The sequence below is a fragment of the Suricata suricatta genome, chromosome 17 (assembly GCF_006229205.1).
Source record: "Suricata suricatta isolate VVHF042 chromosome 17, meerkat_22Aug2017_6uvM2_HiC, whole genome shotgun sequence".
Taxonomy (NCBI): domain Eukaryota; kingdom Metazoa; phylum Chordata; class Mammalia; order Carnivora; family Herpestidae; genus Suricata; species Suricata suricatta.
In genome coordinates, this window is record NC_043716.1 from 5348948 (window position 1) to 5369275 (window position 20328).

Sequence of the window (20328 nt, forward strand, 5' to 3'; positions counted from 1 at the left end):
TACTTCGCTTAGCATGACACCCTCAAGGTCCATCCACTTTCCTACAAATGGCCAGATTTCATTCTTCCTCATTGCCATATAGTATTCCATTGTATATATATATACCACATCTTCTTGATCCATTCATCAGTTGATGGACATGGTCATATGAATCATAGTTTTGTTAAAGTTTGAGTCTGATCATTCCAATACGTTGATCTTCTGTGGGTTGGGTTTTTTTTTTCCTTGATTTGGTCATATCGCAAGATATTTCCAGTAATTTTTGTTTGATTGCCAGACATTAGGAATGTGCAGGGGCACCTGCGTGGCTCTGTCAGTTAAGCATCCAACTCGGTCTCAGTTCAGGTCATGATCTCCCGGGTTCATGAGTTCAAGCCCTGAATTAGGCTCCACACTGTCAGGGCAGAGCCTGCTTGGGATTCATTAATTAATTCATTCATTCATTCATTCTCTCTCTCTCTCTCAAAATAAATAAATAAATACATTTTTTAAAAGAGAGAGATAAAATGTTCAGATAACTTGAGGGTTTCCATGATGATATTTTCCTTCAGAGATTCATACTTCTGCCTTTACTTCTGGGAAGTAGATACCAGGAATTGAGGAGATTGAAATTGGGCTTGTTTCTCTGAGGACTGCATGATTTGTGATTCACTCATACTCTTAATGTATCACCATTTCGGAAGCTCTTTTGGGGCCTTTAGCCACGAACTCCTTGATGATCCCTGAACTTCAACTTTCATTCTTCCTATCCCTTGAGATAAGGTATCTTTGCTCAGCATCTTAACCTTTCACTTGTCTGTCTCTTGGTTTTTGAACCTATGAGCTGTTACTTGTGAATTGGCAAATTTCTGAAGGGGGGAAAAATAGTACCAAATTCTGGATTCCTCTTTCCTTCTTCTCTTCTCTAGTATCTTAGACCCTTGAGTCCTCACTGCCTTGGTTATTCCCTAATGCCTCTAAAAAGATGAAGCTTTAAAGATAAGTTCCCTGTCTTTTGTAGTTGACTTCAGGGGACTGGTTTGTAATCAGGCATTCTGCCATGACTAAAAGAAATCTCAATGGAGGTTTTGCAATGTTACGGTCATTGAAGGATTCAGTATTAGTCCATGTATTCTTTCAACGAACACTTACCAAGAATCTAGTATATGTCAGGCACGATGCTAGATGCCAACAATATAGTGATAAAAATAAACCAAATTCAAAATGAAGTGTCTCCAAAGTGCCTTTGAGACACTCATCATGACCTGAAAGAAGCAAAGCTGTCTGAGGAGGAAGGTTTTTAGACACAAATAGATGTAGACATAAAGGGTTAAGTAGGGCACATCAGAGGAAATGCTGTTGGAAAAGGGAGGTGTCATGGAAGACTTCAAGAAAGAGATCACACTTGAACTGGTCTTGAAATATGAGCATAGCAAGAAAAGCAAGAAAATATGTGGCATCAGAAAATAAGTTGAATTTGGTGAAACTGAAATTTAAATTCTATGGGAAGTGGTGGCATGAATGATCATGAGGAACTAGACCTGTAATCTTACTGTAACCAGAACTGTATGCTATGCTCATACTCTTGTTGGTAACGAGGAATAATTAAATGGCCCCCTTTCCTCATGATAAAAAAATAATGTAATGGGGGGAAACCCAGGTACAGACGAGTTTGAAATTACAGGACTTGTTGAGTTCATTGAGAGACTCTAATCTTGGTTGTCTCCATTTTTCAATCAAGAATAACAGAAACAGGGAGGGGAGGTGACAGAGAAATTTGAAAAGAAGAGTAAAGGTTCGGAATAATCCCTGTGGTACATGGAGAGGGCCCACTAGAGATGAATAAATAACAGATTACTGACCTGCGATGGTTAGCTAGAGTCCTTCCCTCCCTTTGTCATCATTCTCGTTTTACATAAACAATGGTCACCTAGACTGGTTTTCAAACTGGTACTTGGGGAATTGAAGTACAGCCGACAAGCCACCTCTCTCCCTGCGGTGGCTATTTGGAAGGCAGTGATCAAAATTCCAGGCCCTCAAGGTTTTGAAACTTGCTAAGACCACATACTATATATATATATATGGCATTAGGCTTCCTGTCTTTCTGAATCTCAATCTCCATATTATACAAAATGGATAATAGTAAAAATTATTTCATTGGGTCATCATGGTGATTAAATGCGTAGTTTTATCTGACAAAACCTCTAGTCCAGTACCTATCACATAACTGGTATAATAAGTTGTACCTGCTGTCATTTTAAATTGTTGCTCACATTATTTTTGTCTTTTTGTATAAAGGGCATTCTCTTTTCCTCAGTGGAATGCATAAAATCCACACAGGACCTCGTAAAACTCTACCTACATGAATCAAATCGGGTTTATCGGGATAAGATGGTGGAAGACAAGGACTTTGATCTTTTTGATAAAATCCAGACAGAAGTGGTCAAGAAAATTTTTGATGTGAGTATTGCCCTGAAAAAAAATCACTTTGTATTTGAAAAATAGTATTTATGCTGATGATCACCCAAATGATAAAATCTAGCTCAGAAATTGTGGGGGGCAGGATCAGAGATTAGATAGGAAAAGATCTATCATTATTTTGCTGTGGTGAAAAAAGGCAGGACAAGAAAAGACATAAATTATCATAGAACTTCAGCATTGAGAGGGTCTGTGGAGATCATCTGATCCGATTCCTCATACTGACTCATCTCCATAGCATTTCTCAGATTGGTCACCCCAATGGACGCATCATTGAAAATGCAGTCTTATCTTTCCAGGAGAACCATTTTGGAGCTACTAATGACTGGAAATTTGGATTTCCTTGGTCTTGGTCTTGTGCCTTGACTATCTTCTTCAACCTGTGTAAACGGGCACTTTAGACTAACACCTCTCAGCCTTTGAAATCGAGGTTCCTCTTTGGGTTTCTATCCTAGGACACATTCTTTTGATCTTAGACCCAGATATAATTAATACCATTATCCTTCTTCGACAACATCTGGAATGCCAGCCGGAAGCACCTTTGGCCACATGAAATCTTGATGTTGGTATTAACGAAAGGTTGCTAAATTTCCACCAAGGAAGTGATACAGTCCTGTTTCCACCATCAGAATCTTAAAGCTCTCTGTGAAGCGGCCCTTGCGTGATGTGGTGTCGCTATGAAGAAATCTTTGATTCACCGAGTGCTCAGTTTCCCTCTCCCTCCTGCACAGCCTGGCTCTGATCAGAAAAATCTGAGACACGTTGTTTTGTTCATCAAAGAGTCTTTGTGGACCAGGCTTTTCAGAACTGCACTTCAGTCCTTCCTCTGCTAGATCATTTGTGTAAATGGACTTCCATCAGGACCAATTCCCAGTATATTAGTCCATTTTCAAACTGGGAAAATGTATTCCCACATCGCTTCACCACATGCTTTCTGCAGCTAGCAAGAATGACTCGCCTGCATTGCATTAAATTTTATCCAAGGGTCTGCACACCTAGGGCTAATGTGTGGCAAAAGCAGAATCGTTTAAAGGCTTTCCGGGGCCCTGAAATCACCTTCAAGATTCAATAGTTCTTTGATATGTAACTCTTTCCATTCCATTCTTCTTATAAACCAGGCAGCAGTCCTGGGTTCTCTGTACCTGTGACTGTCATCCTCCCTTCCCTCCGTTAGATTGGATGCATCTTGTCCCACCGGCTTACAAAGCTAACCCTAAGTGACTCATTCCCTGGGTAATGTCCTTGCTGATAAACAGCATGTATGTTACCTCTTTGGCAGGTGGCAGAAAACAATGGCCGTGGGGATAGTTGTTCATACAGGTATAAGTTCCTACTTATGCACTAGAAAACCTGTTTTTTTTTTCTTGGACTTACATCTACTGCCTTTCTTCCTTTTGAAGTCTCTGGGATTTGGGTTTTGATACATAAGTAGTTGTTTTCTAAATTAAAGAAAAGATTATCTGCCTCTTTGATACCTAAAAGGCACCTTAGTGGTAAGGAGACATAGACGTTATAACTTTTAAATTAATTGAATTGTACTAGGTATTCATTAAACCTGGTAAGGTCTTTCCTGCGGGTAAGAACTAAGACACAACAAGCTCATACCTTTAGGAAAATTGTGTACATAGAGGGGGGGGTCTACTGTGAATGAACCAGTCACCTAAGGATGGCTCGTGGCACATTTTTCAGAAACCAAGTTCTCTGGGCTGAGCCTATGAGGCTGGAGCTGGTAGCCTACAGTGGGCTGTCTCGCAGGAAACAGGACAGGATGTTTGAGGATGCTGCCATGGATTGGGAAGCAAGACTTGTTGAAATGGATGTGGGGGTGATAAGGCCTCTAGAGCATGGACCCCTTCACCCAACACTAGTCAAAGAGCCGCTCATTAAGAAAATCCGTCCCTGGGTCCCCGTCCATTCCACTGCCCAGACATGGGCTCTACCTGTGTATATGGGAAGGGTACCTTCCAGTTTCCACTCTCAGCCCACCAGGAATGACAAACATCCTTCATGGCTTCATGCAGCTGGTAAATGAATGTTAAACATCCACTTCATAAAAGCTTCTCAAGAAAAAGGAAGTGTTGGAGGCAGGACTGATACTTCATTTGCAGGGTGTGTTCAGAGGGGAAAAGCAAATGAGGGGTCTTCACTCTGTATGCAACCAGAATTGAGCATGTAAGGAGGGTCCTTATGCTTGTGTCGCATCCCCAGGGTATTGATGAGACGGTGGAGCAGACCCGAAGCCTAAACATATACTGCCATTTTGCAAATGGTATTGGTGAAGCCAAGTACATGCCCGTACAGTCGTGGGAACTTTTGACCCAGACTCTGGTGGAAGCCCTGGAGAACCACAATGAAGCCAGCACAGTGATGGACCTGGTGCTCTTTGAGGACGCCATGTGCCATGTGTAAGTGGGCTTCTGTTCTGGCCTTTCCTCAGTTGTCTCCTCTTACCAGTGTCAGAGGTCTCATATGGGCATTTGAAGACACCCCGATAAAACCAGAAAAAAAGCAGCTATGCATCTGTCCCGAAGGTCAAGATGGCGGCCAGTAGAGCAGTGACCACAGTGTCTGCCACGGGCCCTAGGGGGCCGCAGGCTGCTGAACACAGGCAGCGCTGGATTGCTTTCCTTGTGTGTCATTTACAGTCCCTGGGCATGACCACAGTGACACCAAGGGAAAATTTAAGATCATAAAAGAGGCACCAGAACAGCTCAGGACCATATCCCCACCCCATATGGGTCAAGGGGTGGAGTTTAAAATGAGATTGAAGATTTTTGTTTAAGTGCTCACATATTTCAAAAATTAAATACCCTTCCTAAACATTATTGCCATCAATGAATCACTGAGAGTAGTCACCTCGCCTCCCAGATGATTTATACTCACATCAGTGCTGTCCCAACATTGCCCTACATCCCCCGGAGTCGAATCACACCCCCCATCCCTTCTGTCTTCCAAAGTCTTTCCACCCTGTCCCCTTGTCCCCATGCACTTCAGCAAAACCCACCTCATCTTCACCTTCTCTGAACCTCCCCTCATTGATGATTCTGAGTGAAACCTCATGGGCCCCTGAGTGGAGGAAAGCTCTTTTTTCTTCCTCATTCTGTGTTCCCCCAGGACCTAGAGAGAATCAAGTACTCTCCTTCTTCCCCCACCTCATTTCAATGGCACCTTTAAGACATTTCTCCCTTTATCCTTTACAAACCCCACTCTTCTAAAGCACAAGTAACTAGACTTCCATACTCATTACCTCGTCTTGTTACCGCTATCTGCCAACATCCAGTTCCTCCCCAACACTTACTGCTGCCTGGGTGCTTGGAATGCCTTCTTGTCTACATCTTTCTTCGTGGCTGGCATCTGTGTATCGCCTGGTCTTTCTGCTCCTTGGTCTTGTTAATTCCAGTGGTTGTTTCTTCCATTCCCCACCTCAGCCACTCGCTCTCATGTTCCTACCCTAGTACTTCTATCAGTGATGAACCCATCTCCACAATCACCATTTCAAACAACCCACCCTCTGACTTGTACCTCTTACCCTTCCACTCACCTGCTCTACTTTCCATTCCATGAATTCTTTGTCTACCCAGTTTTACTGAGATGTAATTGACATATAACACTGTATCAGTTCAAGGCGTACAGCGTCATGACTTGGTATATGTGTTTAGTACAAAATGACCATGACAATAAGATTGGGGTGCCTGGGTGGCTCAGTCGGTGAAGCGTCCAATCTCATTTGGCTCATGTCATGATCTCACATTTATGGAACCAATTCGTGTATTGGGCTGTGCACAGAGTATGGCGCCTGCTTGGGACTCCCTCTCTCCCTCTCTCTCTGCTTCTCTCCCTTCTCAAAATAAATAAATAAAACTTTAAAAAGATTAGCAGTCATCACTTCACCTAGTTATCAGTTTTTCCCTTGTGATAAGAACTTTTAAGAGCTGCTCTCTTAGCGACTTTCAGATAACACTACAGCACTGCTAACTGTAGTCATCGTGTTACACATTACATCCCCAGAACTTACTTATGTCTGGGATTTTGTACCTTTTGACCACCTTTACCTAATTCCTCATCCTCCCAATACCCCCACCTCTGACAACCACAAACCTGATTTGTGGGGGGGGGGGGTGTGTGTGGGGGGGGTGTTAGATTCCACATATAAGTAAGATCATATGGTATGTGTTTTTCCATGACTTACTTCACACGGCATAATACCCTCAAGATCCTTCCATGTGGTCCCAAATGCAAATATTACAGTTACTCTTAAACGTCATCAAGACATCATTTCACTTTCTCAGACTCCTTTATCCCTCTGCCCTGCATGTCTTTCTGTCCTCAGTCACCATAGACTCCATCGTCCTGGGACAGACTCCACTAAGTTTCCTGGCCTACATCCACATGATAAGACCCCGTTCTAGTCAAACCCCACTGCCGTCTTGTTCCACACCTGCCCCCTAAGCATCCAAATTGCCGAAGAAAAACCACCATGTTTTGGCTTGGTTTGCTTCAGATTTTCAGCCACACATACGAAATGGGCCATTAACGTTGTTAGAACTGTGTCTATACTGCCCTGGGCAGTTCGCTCTCTTGCTTTGCCTGTGGAAATTGCATCATGTAGTTTTGTTTTCTCAAGCTTCCAACATCCTTCCCCCCTCTTATTCCCAGTTAATGAGCACATGTCTTACTGCACTGAGATAATGAAAGCAACCAGAAGAGAATTCTCTCATCTCCCCATCATCAAATCTAACAGCCCATCTGCATCCCACCCACAAACTGTCTTCTCTCCTGTTTCAGTAAATGAACCATCCCTGTTCCTACCTGAGGCTAGTCCCTCCATGTGCATACTGGATCCTGTCTCTTACCACCTTCTAAGTGACTTGACTTCTTCTGAATTTAAATTATTCTTCTCCCTCCTTCCTCCCTTCCCTTCCTCTCCCTCCTCCTCCTTTCTCCCTCTCTCTTTCTCCTTCCTCCCCTCTTTTCTCTTGTCCCCTCTTACCCCATCTTCATTGACTCACGACTTTCTTCATCATATGCATCTATATATAAACATGCCACATTATCCTTATCAAAAATAATAAAAACTGTTCCTTCACTCTTATATCACCTTCCATCTCCCACTCCCACCTTTTTTGCTCCTTTTCACAACATTCATCAAAATGGTTGTCTATGCTTGTCATACTTTCTCACTTCTCATTCTCTCCTTGATCCAATTCTTATCATTTGAACAAGGAAGTTCTTATCAAGGTCACCATGGAACTACCTCTTGTGAAAGTCGATTGTCACTGCTGGGTCCTCACCTTGTGTAACTTGACTTTTCTACTGCCTTTGTCATGAATAATCACTCTAGTTGTTTGCATCTACCATCTTTCCATCTATCCCTCCATCTATCCAACCATCCATCCACCCAACATGTATCTATTGAGTAGGCATAGCATGAGTGTAGAGATCTTTGTTTTATTCACTGCTATATCTCTAATACCCAGGACAGTGTGTAGGACATAGCAGGTCAACAAAAACTCTTAGCATGTCTTATGGCATAGGTGATGTGGAGAAAAACAGAGAGAGGAGGGGACAGAGAGTTCTGGGGGCAAGGGGTTGAATGCAGTCTTAAATAGAATGACCAGGAAGGCCTCTCTGGGAGGCAGCCTTGATGTGACATGTAGGAGTCCCCATGAACACAGAAGTCACATGAGCCTAGTGCAGAGAGCTTTGCATACGTTATTTCATCTAGCCTTCACAAAAACCCTGAAGAAAGTAAGGTCTGCTATCATCCCTACATTACAAATGAGGAAGCTGCAACCCAGAGAGATAAGAGAAGTTGCCTAGTGCCACACTCCCTAGAAACAGGTAAGCCAAAGACAACACCAGAGCCCTATGGCTCTAGCCTGTGTGATCCGGGCTGTCACACTGGAATCTGGAACTGCATCAGCAATTGCAAAATAACTGGAACAATGAACTGCCTTGCAGGAGGCTGCTCTCAAGATTAAAGTTTATTTGGACGTATAATTTTGTGTACATTTGTTTACAAATATCAGTGTACCACGACTTCATCTTTGCACTCCCCTCCCCGCCCCTCCTTGGGCTCCTCTATCCCACCACCCTACTGCCCCTACCAGCCGGAGTGAGCCGAGGCATCCCCTCAGGCCAGAAAATGGAACCAACAGTGAGAAGCAAAGATAACCTAAGAGTGACAGAAGACTTGTGGCCTCACGTCACACCACATGGTGCCCGAGACAGAGGGGTTTGGACTCCCTCCACGAAGGTCGTAACTTCTGATACCCAGGGTGGAATAGGACGAGGCAGAGCAAGACAGAGGCTGTGGTGCTCCATGGGAATCCACAGGGCTGGTTGGTAGAGCCAATTTCTTGGATTCAGGTTCCTGGATGCTGTGAAGCTTATGCTCATTTTGATTTTATCATCCAGCTCTTGGTTCTCACCATGGAAGTTCTTGCCATTTTCTCTGGTCTGGTTTCCCTGCACCTTCCCCAAGCTCTGCCCCTAACTCTTCCTGCTGCTTCTGTGCTGAACCCAAAGCTGGAGCGCCACATAGTGGTTACGGGCATGGGTTCTAGAGACAGAGCCAGATGTTCAAATCCTGGTTCTGCCACTAACTGAAAGGATGCCGACCTTCCCCGAGCCTCAGTTCCCCCTCTGGGAAATGAGGGTAGTAGGAGTGCCCATGTTGTCTGCCTGCGTTGTGACAATGAGTGTATAGTGCTTTGCGCTCAACACAGAGTCCATAGATTTAGTCTTTTTTGTGTGTGCTGTCAGGTGGTTAATGGTACCATTTTGCTCTTCTGCTGACTTTCTTCACCACATCAACAGAATCTTTTTTTTTAATGTTTTATTCATTTTTGAGAGAGAGAGGAAGACACAGAATCTGAAGACAGGCTTCAGGCTCTGAGCTAGCTGTCAACACAGAGCCTGATGCGGGGCTCAAACCCACAAACCACGAGATCATGACCTGAGCTGAAGCCGGACGCTCAACCGACTGAGCCGCCCAGGCGCCCCAGCAAATTGTTGTTCTGCCTTTCCTTAAAGCCTCACACCGAGTCTCTTCCCCTGCATTTGGCATAATCGTCACGTGTTTCTTTGTTTATTGGCTTCCACACAGATTGTTTTTCCGCCTCTTTTTTCTCTTAGCATCACTTCGCAAAAAAGGAATTTTAGACGTACTTCTCTTCTGGCCCTTCCTTTGTATCTCGTCCATTCTCTAGGGTGTGAGTGTGCATGTGGGTATGCGTGTGCATGTGCCTGCATGTGCGCGTGTGCAGCCTTCAATGAGCCCACTTCCTCCAGCTGTGCTGTGGTACGTCTTTGGCTTTTGTCTTTAATCTCACAGAAATTCAGTAATGGGCTTCACTCAGACTCCGCAGGCTTGCTGGCCCAGGAGCCCTTCCGAATATTGATCTTCTTTTTTAAATTTTGTAATTTGAATGCAGACTCCTTTGCCCTCGTCAGAGGTTGTTAATGAATCCCCAGCTGGAGTCTAATGCTGACAGTTGCAGATTGAACCCTTCTTCTCTGGAAACTTCAGCACTAATGATGCATTTCCCATTTAGATATTGAATAGCAGGGACCGTGCAAAGCTGAGTTCAGGCCTCCAGCAAGAGGGGGTGTTGGGTGCCCCAAGAACCCAGGTGAACCTCCAGAAAGAGGGCCTGGATGTCTCTCTCCCTTTATCATTGCAGCCAGGCCCCTCTAATTGGGTCACAAAGCAGGTGAACCCTTGCACAATTAAAGAATTATAAAGGGAGAAAGCAAAATCATAAAAGAACTAAGTATAGGTCAGTATGTAACTCCTAAGTTCTTAAGAGAATTAATTTTAACTATAAAATCAGTGACTTACCATTTTAAGTCCAGAAAGCTAAGATTTTCCACACATCAAAAAATACATTAAAATGAAAAGGTAAAAGTGACAAATTAGAGGGATATTTCAGAACATACCTAAAGGGGTTTTACAAATCCACACTTAAGAAGAGGGAACTTGGGGTGCTTGGCTGGCCCAAAGGAGCATGCAACACTTGATCTCAGGGTTGTGAGTTTGAGCCCCATGTTGAGAGTAGAAATTACTTAAATAAATAAAACTAAAAATAAAAAAGAAATAGGCAATGGACATGAAAAGGAACATAAAAGAAATAATATATAATGATTAATGGGAAAAATGTTCAATTCCCTAGATATTGAAGACATAAAAATTAAAATAATATTTTCATTCAATTGGTAAAGACTTAAAAATATGTATATAAGACCCAGTGTCAAGAAGAATGGGGGTCAGACTCTCCTACCAGCCGGTAGGTGGGCATTGCTGACTTACCTGCAGCCCTGCTAGCGTTTCCTTCTCAGTAGCAAACACATCCCACAGGGGACAGGAGCCAATGAAGACCCACAGACATTTAGTTTATTGATGCTGATTATGACCCAGTCATCAGTATATTCCAGAAACTTGCAATAGTAAGAAAATCAAGTCACAGAAGGTCAACGGGAGTCCTTTAACCTCATACATGCTCATAGTCTGTGGACACATCAAGCCCCATTCATTGCAACTCTCCCCATGCTCCAGCCTTTTTTCCAAACCAGGCTTAGCTAGCCTCACATTGCCCCACCCCTGACTACCATTACTTGATGTGTAAATGAAATTTGTCACTGTAGAGAAACAGGCCTGTAGCCTGTGCTGTTCAATCTCCAATGTACACTCTGCTGTCCGAGGTCCCCAACTCCTGTCGTCTCGTCTTCCTTGTTTTATCCATTTCTCCACCATGTCCTGGTCACTGTGTGACATTTTCCCAAATTTTTCAACATATTCTAATTCAACTCACATAATCTAACATACTCCCACCCTTCAAAATAAGAGCTCTACTTTCTGATCAATCAGTTCTACCTAAGACGACAATAAATTGGAACTCCCGTTCGGGGCGGGCAGTTTTTTAGTATGTACCAAAGACTGTAAAAAATCACCTTACTGTTTGACTTGGCAGTGTTACTTTTTTAAAAAGTTTATTATTATTTATTTCTGAGAGAGAAACAGAGAGAGTGGAAGGGGGCAGAGAGAGAGAGAGAATCCCAAGTAGGCTCCACACTGTCAGCACAGAGCTCAATGTGGGCCTCAAAAGCACAAATGGTGAGATCATGACCTGACCCAGACCAAGAGTGGGACACTTAAGGGACTGAGCCATCCAGGTGCCTCTTGGCAGTTTTATTTTTATGAGCCCGTCCTGTGGGCATGACGAGAGATAGAAATTAAACTAACTTATATAGCATTATTTTTGACTGGAAAATGTTGGAAATCTAAATATCCAACAGTAGGCTATTGCAGACAAAGAATTTATTCTATGCATTGGAATATTGTTCCACCATTAAAAGTGTGGCATACTGGATGCCTGGGCGGCTTGGTCTGTTAAATGTCCAACTCTTGATTGGCTCAGGTCATGATCTAGCTGCACAAAGACTGCTTCGGGTTCTCTCTCTTTCCCTCGCTCTCTGCCCCGCCCCCACTTCTGCTGTCTCTGTTTCTCTCAAAATAAACAAACTTAAAAAAAATGGCTTAATGATTACTCAGTGGCATAGGGAAATAATCACAGAACATTGCTAAATGGAAAAGTGGTCTCAAAACACTGTTTAGTGTACAATGTGATCCCAGTTTTGGAAACAGGATAGATAGGGGGCGTCTGGATGGCTCAGATGGTTAAGTGTCCAACTTTGGTTCAGGTCATGATCTCACAATCTGTAGGTTTGAGCCCTGTGTCAGGCTCTGTGCTGATAGCTCAGAGCCTGGAGCCTGCTTCGGATTCTGTGTCTCCCTCTGTCTCTGACCCTCCCCTGCTCCTGCTCTGTCTGTCTCTCTCAAAAATAAATAAATATTAAAAAAGAATTTAAAAAAACAGTATGGATAGGTATACATTGAACTTTCACATGTAATAAGTGCATATACACACAAATATATACTTATAAATGTACAGACTCTAGAAAAATGTCCAGAAGGCTATACAGTTAATGTCAATGTTGTTTATTGCTATCTAGTAGAATTGTAGAGTTTTTTTCCTGTATTTTATGCCTTTTGTACAATGAATAGTTACAGTTTTTAAGATGAGGAAAGCAAGGGGGGCACCCGGGTGGCTCAGTCAGTTAAGCGTCCTACTCTTGGTGTCAGCTCAGGTCATGATCTCACCATTTGTGGGTTCAAGCCCTGTATCAGGCTCTGAGCTGATGGCACAGAGCCTGCTTGAAATTCTTTCCCCCCACCCTCTCTCTCTCTCTCTCTCTCTCTCTCTCTCTCTCTCTCTCTCTCTCTCTGCCCCTCCCTTGCTTGAGTTCTCTCACTCTAAAAATAAAAAAAATTAAAAAGAGGAAAGAAAGGGAATAGAAACTTTTTATAAAGAATGTAGGTACCTTACATAAGGTACATACATCGTGCTGAGGGGAACGAAGAACGTGGACAGAGGTCTGAGGATGGCCAGAAGGAAGGGCAGCCTTTGAGGAAGGCTTTTGGGGCAGGTGGAGGAGGGTCCTCTGCAGAGCATAGTCTCAGCCCAGGGTCTGGGAATGTTTGGCCACTGCTGACCGAGAATATGATTACTGAGAGAGGTGAGTGCAGCTGCAAGGGGAAGAATCCAGAAGCCACAGAAGTGGGTGTCTTGTGGGTTGCCCCAAGAATCCCCAGGCATTCATTACAAGAGCGTCAATGCCTAGGGCTCCCATTATTCTGCTGACTTCAACTTTGCTCCTTCTTTCCTGAATTTTTTTATTTTTTAATGTTTATTTATTTAATTTTTTTCCATATAGTTTATTGTCAGGTTTCTGTATAATACCCAGTGCTCTTCCAATGTTTATTTTTGAGAGAAAGAGAGAGAACAGAGACAGAGGGAGACAGAATCTAAAACAGGCTCCAGGCTCTGAGCTGTCAGCACAGACCCTGACATGGGGCTCGAACTCATGAACTGCGAGATCTGACCTGAGCTGAAGTTGGATGCTGAACTGACTGAGCTGCCCAGGTGCCCCATGGCTCCTTCTTTCTTAAGAGGAGCAAACAGTTCTGTTCCTGCTTGTCCTCTAGCTTCCCCTGAATTTTCTTTCTACTTTTCTCTTTTTCCTGTCCCCTCACCCCCCGCCTGGAAGCACAAGCAGGTAAAGCAAAGTGCCATGGAAGTGTGGCAGAGTCAGGCTCATCTAGGGAGGGGACAGAGCATGAGTAGGGGTCCCCTCCCATCCTGCCTGGCTGCCATGAGCTCTTCCTCCGCTGCCACCAGGTCACAGAGGCTGTGGCTCAAAGCGAAGCTGTGGTTGGGGCGCCTGGGTGGCTCAGTTGGTTAGGTGTCCAACTTGGGCTTAGATCACGATGTCATGGTTCATGGGTTCGAGCCCCACATCAGGCTCTGTGTTGACAGCTCAGAGCCTGGACCCTGCTTTCAGATTCTGTGTCTCCTTCTCCCTCTGGTCCTCCCCTGCTCACACTCTCTCTCTCTGTCTCCCAAAAATAAAATGTTGTAATAAGATTAAAAAAAAAAAAAGCAAAGAAGTGGTAACTTCCATCCAATCAGGCAAGAAGGTGAGATTTGGTGTGGGGACAGTGTAATGCACATTTTCTGCAGCTCAGCTCACAGTATGCCTCCGAGGAAGGTTCCAGCATGGTGCGAGCTCCTCATCGTGGGGGGAATGTCTGATCGGAGCCACATGCCTCTCCTCCTTCTCTTCTGCAGCTGCCACATCAGTCGCATCCTGGAGTCCCCAAGGGGAAACGCTCTGCTGGTCGGCGTCGGGGGAAGCGGCAAGCAGAGTCTGACCAGGCTCGCGGCTTTCATCAGCTCCATGGACGTATTCCAGATCACGCTCCGGAAAGGCTACCAGATCCCTGACTTCAAGGTAAGGGGCAGCCCCCCGCCCCAGCCACCCACAGCTCCCCGTCACCCTTCCTTAGCTCTCCACTCCCTCAGAACCTCCCCGTAAGGTTCTGGGCCATTCCCTTCATCATTCAGTTCTGGCCTAGGGACGTGAGGGGCTCCTTTCTCATTAGACTCAGTCTGCAGACCTCGGCTGCTTCAGCTCCATCCTTGGAGCCTCCATTCTCACTGAATCAAGGGCGCATCTCTGTGCAATTTAGCGCCCAGCTCTCTGGCACCTGTGTAGGCTTCAAAGGTATTCTGACAGTCTGCCCAAGTTCTGTAAGACATCCATATTTTGTGTGTTTTTTATTTTTTAGTGTTTTTATTTATTTGTGTGTGTGTGTGAGAGAGAGAGAGAGAGAGAGAGAGAGCGAGAGAGAGAGCGAGAGAGTGCGAGCATGACCAGGGTAGGCACAGAGAGAGAGAGGAAGACACAGAATCTGAAGCAGGCTCCAGGCTCCAAGGTGTCAGCACAGAGCCGGACATGGGACTCGAACACATGAACCATGAGATCATGACCTGGGCTGAAGCCAGACACTTAACTGGCTGCACCACCCCAGTGCCCCTGACATCCATATTTAAAGGACAGTTCCAGTAACCAGAAGCTACTGGGAGCTTCCGTGACGTTTCCTGGTTCCAGACATTAAGCCCTTAGTAGACACAATGCAAGCTCTGGAAAGTGGAGAGAGACATTTGTACACCCTCCAGAGGTCACTTTGCCCAGTGCCCTGCCTTCTGTGCATGGTTACAGTAGAGGCAGGATTAGGAATCCTGATGTAATTTCCACCAGGACGCTGTTGTCCCTTGGAGAATTCCCAGCAGCGGGGGGCCAGTGGTGCTCACTGCCTTCAAATGTCTCAGCCAGAGGTGCTCACTACTGTTCTAAAGCCGCAGGTCAGCCTCTCAATGACTGGCTGATCTAAGGTCATACACGATGGTCATGTTAGATCAGTCTACATCAGTTCCCTAAAGGGAGTAAATAGTTAGTGCATGTGAGAAATACACATTCACGGAATGACCTAAGACCGTGGTTCTCTACCTTGACCGTATACTGGAATCCCCCTTCAAATCCTGCTGAGACCTGCACCCCACCTTCCAGAAATTTCAACTTAACTAGTCTGGGGGATGGCCTGAGCATCAAGACTTCTCCCATCCCCCAGATGGTTTCAGTGAGTGTTGAGAAGCATTGTCTTGGCTAATTTTGTAAATGCACAGGGTTGAGAACAGTTGATATTAAAGGACGTTCATTAACTTTAAAGGGAGGTTGTATATAGGACACAAAAAAGGCTGTGCTGTAAAACAAACAAACAAACAAAAACCACATGAGGCTCTTAGAAAATGAGCTTTGAGTGGTGTGAGGGAGAAGGTCAAGATCAGGGACTGGTGGCTGAGCTTTATGAGGGAAGGAACCAAGATTAACTAAGCCAGAAAAATCCAGGATGCTTGGCATCCTAGCCCAAAACTTCATCCACCTGCAGTTTTGGATGGATGTAATTTCCTACCAGATGATTGTGTGTGTGTGTGTGTGTGTGTGTGTGTGTGTGTGTGTGTGTGTGTGTTCCTCAGCATATTTTGTTCCAACACAAGGCTCTAGCTGGAGCAGGTCATGAGAACACAAGACACTGCTCTAGTATAAGACGTATTCATCACCCAGGTCGGTAGTCCCAAAGAACATGACTCTTCTGTCGAGACCAAGGGCAATTACTTGCCTCCTGAGGCAGGTCAGTCACTTGTATGATGACATAAATCATACAGATGAACAGGCACCCTTTCTGTCCCTTTGGAGAGCTGTTAGCTCTTTGCACAAAGCAGGAGCTCCAGAGGCTAGCCTAGGAGCTACAGTGGATGTATGAATTAAAGATCATCCCTGTTTAATTTTACTCGCCCATCTCTATTGGGATTGAGGGCAGGGAATGAGGTATAGTCCCCTACTTGTCAAGACAAGATGGCACTCCTTCCTCCTTTCCATTGCTGCCTCACTTTATTTCTCATTAAAGTAGCTAAGGAAATGGTCCCCTTCCTAACGAGTGGGTTGGAGACCTCTTTCAGTAAGGCCATCTTCCCAGAGATCTCCGATATTGACTGTTTCCACAGACGGACCTGGCCAGTTTGTGCCTGAAAGCTGGGGTCAAGAATCTCAGCACCGTGTTTCTCATGACCGATGCCCAGGTGGCTGATGAGAAGTTCCTTGTGCTCATCAACGATCTCTTGGCATCTGGTAAGAATCTCTTTTCTCTGGAGTGTCTCTGATAAATACCCCCTGGCGTCAGAGTCATCCCATGGTGATCCAAGGTCCGGAGAGCTAGGTCATAGAAATAAGGAAGAAACTAGTAGAGGACAGGTTTATGAAGGTCCTTCTAGAGTTAGTCCTGTGTCTGCCATCCTGGCCTCTTTCATTGCAAAACAGACAATAATCTTGGAGCCTTTATTGGAACTAGATCTGATTATTGAAGAACATGTTAAGAGTCTGCTGATCTCCTGAGCCTAGAGGGAAGGTGCTATTCCCTCCCCATGCTCAAGAGAGAAATTAGGATGTGTGCAGTATTTCAGGTAGGTTAGGCAAGAAGAGACACAGAGTATTTTCACACCCAAAACTTATCCAGTAGGGCAAGATTAGGTTGCCAATTTAATCGAGGATTCATAACCTTATACAAGCAAAGTAGAAGCAACAATAGATGTAGGATGTCTCTAAAATGGGGGCTCCTGGGTAACTCAAGTCAGTTAAGTGTCAGACTCTTGGTTTCAGCCCTGATCATGATCTCACAGTTTTGTGCGTTTGAGCCCTGCATGAAGCTCTTTGTTTCTTTCTTTCTCTCTCTCTGTTCCACCTCCACTCACACTGTCTCTGTCTCTCTCAAAATAAATAATTAACTTAAAAAAAAGAATTTTCTTGAAAAAAAAAAGGATGTCTCTAAGATGATTTCCTTGGTTTCCCAAAAACTTGACAGAGGCTATTAACTGCCTTGTGTCACAGTGCAAGATAGGACTTCCGTGGAAAGTTCAATCCTGATATTTTACTGTCCTTATTTGCTTGGGAATTTGGGAATTATGTGAACCATTCTGGGTTAAAAAAAATTATACATACACACAGTGCATATATATAAAAATAACTAAGAAATATAAGACCATATAATACTTAAATTATACATTACAGAATTACCGAAATGGGAGGTATATATTTTTGCATTTATATTAATTAAAAATAGAAAATGCTTTCCTGGCTCTTATGCCAAATTCAGCATCTGCATAACTACCTCTTCATCTGGGTTAAGAAAACAAAGTCAGTGCACAGATGTTCCAGAACGAAATTACTGCCTCTAGCTTTTCAGCACTCAGGAAGCCCGTGTGTCCACAGCCCAAACCCTGGTTCTCTGACTGAATACTCTTCAGTTTATGAAATCCAAGAACCATGATCGCCACATATTTCTCTGTAATCTGTCCCATGTCATATGTAATTTATTCCAAGGTGTCTCCCATGGAGTCCCTAGGGACTTGACTGCTCCAGGGTCATCGTTTGCTTCGAATTCTGTATGTCCCAGGTCATATTGCCATTGTCCATGAAGTGCCACTGGTTCTTGGTCCTCATCGTGCACTAGCAGCCTCTGTGAGCAACCTTTGGATTGCTTCTGATGAGGGACAGAGTCCCAGGTTCCTTACTGTGCCAGCTCTAAGCCTCACACAGTTTTCTTCCATCAAGTTACCTATATACGCAGGAATTTGCCTTACTAGCTCTTAGTCCTTTTCTCCTCTTGTCCATGTTCCCCATCTGAATACTGTCTTAGCATCTCACCATCTTCTACAACAGTATTCCACCTACAACATTGCTTCCCCTTGTATTATTTTACTAAATAGCAAAAGTGGGTCCAGTGGCTCTCCCAACCTGCACCCTAAAGTCTAATTTCAAAAAAGGTAAAATTATGCTTCCGAAATCTTACAGCTTTGGAGGTACCAGGTATGTTGCCAGCCTCACCCTGTATTGCAGTTGGCTCCAATCCAGCCAGGTCACCTTCCCCTAAAATAATGTCCGAGACACAGAAATTGGTATACTTTTACCAATTGAAATTTTGTTCCTCAATTAAGTTATTTTGAATCTTTCATTTAGAAGGCAACTCTTTCTTTTTCCAATTTAAATGTATTTCTGAAGCCCTTCGCAGTGAAAGCATAATGCAGTTGGCTTGCTCCAAAGTCATGAGGTTTCAGGCTCCCATTTCTCTTTTCAGGCTTCTATGCAAAAATAAGATTTACATACGTATGTTAAAAATGGAGATGCAATTAAAAGTAAGACTTTTCTAATATTCCTTTCTTTCTTCTTAACCACTTTGACAGGGAGAGCAAGAGCATATCTTAGTTCTAATTTTCCCTGTCAAATAAATAATTTGCTAGAAATTAATTGACTGCCAGTCCAGGGATGGCTTCAGGAATGCCTCAGAACCTCTCCATCCCCTTCATGTTTCACTTTTGAGGTGTTGTTCAATCACTCCACTCTTGGATAACACAGTGCAGACTATGACACTATGTCAGGCTACATTGCCATGGACTCCTCCCTCAATAGTTATCTACAAGTCCTGTTAGTTCAGAGATATAAAGGTACAGTGAATATATTCCACTGATTCAACTCTCCCAAAAAACATCTTTCTCACTGACCTACTAATCTCATGCCATAGGCTATCTGGTTTCTTCCCACCCTTCTTTTTTTTTTAAGAGAGAAAGAGAGAACATGAGCTGGAGGGAAGGGCAGAAAGAAAGGGAGAGAAAGAGTCCAAGAAGGCTCTACACTCAGCATGGAGCCCAATACGGGGATCAATCTCATGACTATGAGATCATGACCTGAGTGGAAACCAAGAGTCAGACACTTAACCAACTGAGCCACCCACACACCCCTCTTCCCACACTTCTTTAGCTCATTGTTTGATCCCTTGATTTTCTGATGCCATTTCCAAAATCAAACCATAATGGTAATTCAGTTCTTGTGTCCCACTTCTGACACCAACCAACCATTTCAGAACTTACATTATTTCAGCTGGGTTACAGATTGACAGGAAGAAATCCTGCACACAAAGTTCAAAAATTAAATATAGTTCCTCGTTTAATTAGCAAAATATATGTAATTTATAAGAAGCAGTGTGGCCATACATATAAGGAGCAAAGGGAGCATATCTCTGAGTCGCTTCCCTTGGCTGCCAGAGTCCTTCCTGGGCATCACGCAGCTGCTGCTGAAACTATGCATGAAACACTGCTCCTTGCTGAATCTGAAAAGTCCAAATTATGCTATGCCCTATTGCCCTGTGGTAATATTCCTAAAGAGTAGACACTGGTCATCAACCCAGGTATTTAAGAAATTCTTACAAAATGTGTACTCTCTTGGTTCTTGAACAAAACTCAGAATGAGCAAGTCCTCATCCTAACCTAGAGGGAGGAAATAGAATTATCGCCTGGCTTTCTGGTATAGCACATCTTCCTCCAGCTTCCCTGCATTCCAGAAAATCCATTTTATTCTAGTCCCAGCTAGAAGGACCTAGTCTGCTCTGGGTGTGGTGTCTCTGCCTTTCCTAACTCTGCCGGATCTCATACTTTATTTTATATTGGCATCTTATGTTGATATTTTCCTTCTGCTTTTCAAAAGGCTTTCTTTACTTATCCACTCCACAATTAAGGTTTCTCTTCCCCAGTCAAGACTAGATCACTTTCCATTTATTCACATCTTCAGAGCCACTTATTAAGCTCACATGTTCCAGTCAGTAGGTGCTGTGCCTACAGGAGTGCACCATACACTCTCTATATGGCCTATTGAAATAGTTTATGAAATTGGGCCCCCCTTGTTATAAAGTGCTTTGCCTCTCCATCTCTGAATCAGACTGTCTTTTTAAATTAAGGCCAAATATGCTGTTGGTATAGGGAATGTAAAAAGATCACCTCATCTTCCTGGATCTCAGTGATTAGATCCAGGCTTGGTATATTAATGGTCTCACCCATCACATAAGAATCTGGAGTCTAGGGG

General features: G+C 43.9%; 1 protein-coding gene across 1 annotated transcript in view; it reads left to right on the top strand.

Moving 5' to 3' along the window:
• DNAH9 (dynein axonemal heavy chain 9) overlaps window positions 1-20328 on the top strand; it is a 319797-nt gene that overhangs the window by 177254 nt on the left and 122215 nt on the right. The window contains exons 42-45 of the mRNA XM_029928843.1: window positions 2278-2439; window positions 4666-4862; window positions 14148-14310; window positions 16425-16548. Coding sequence (XP_029784703.1) covers window positions 2278-2439; window positions 4666-4862; window positions 14148-14310; window positions 16425-16548 — 646 coding nt within the window. The remainder of the gene's footprint in view (window positions 1-2277; window positions 2440-4665; window positions 4863-14147; window positions 14311-16424; window positions 16549-20328) is intronic.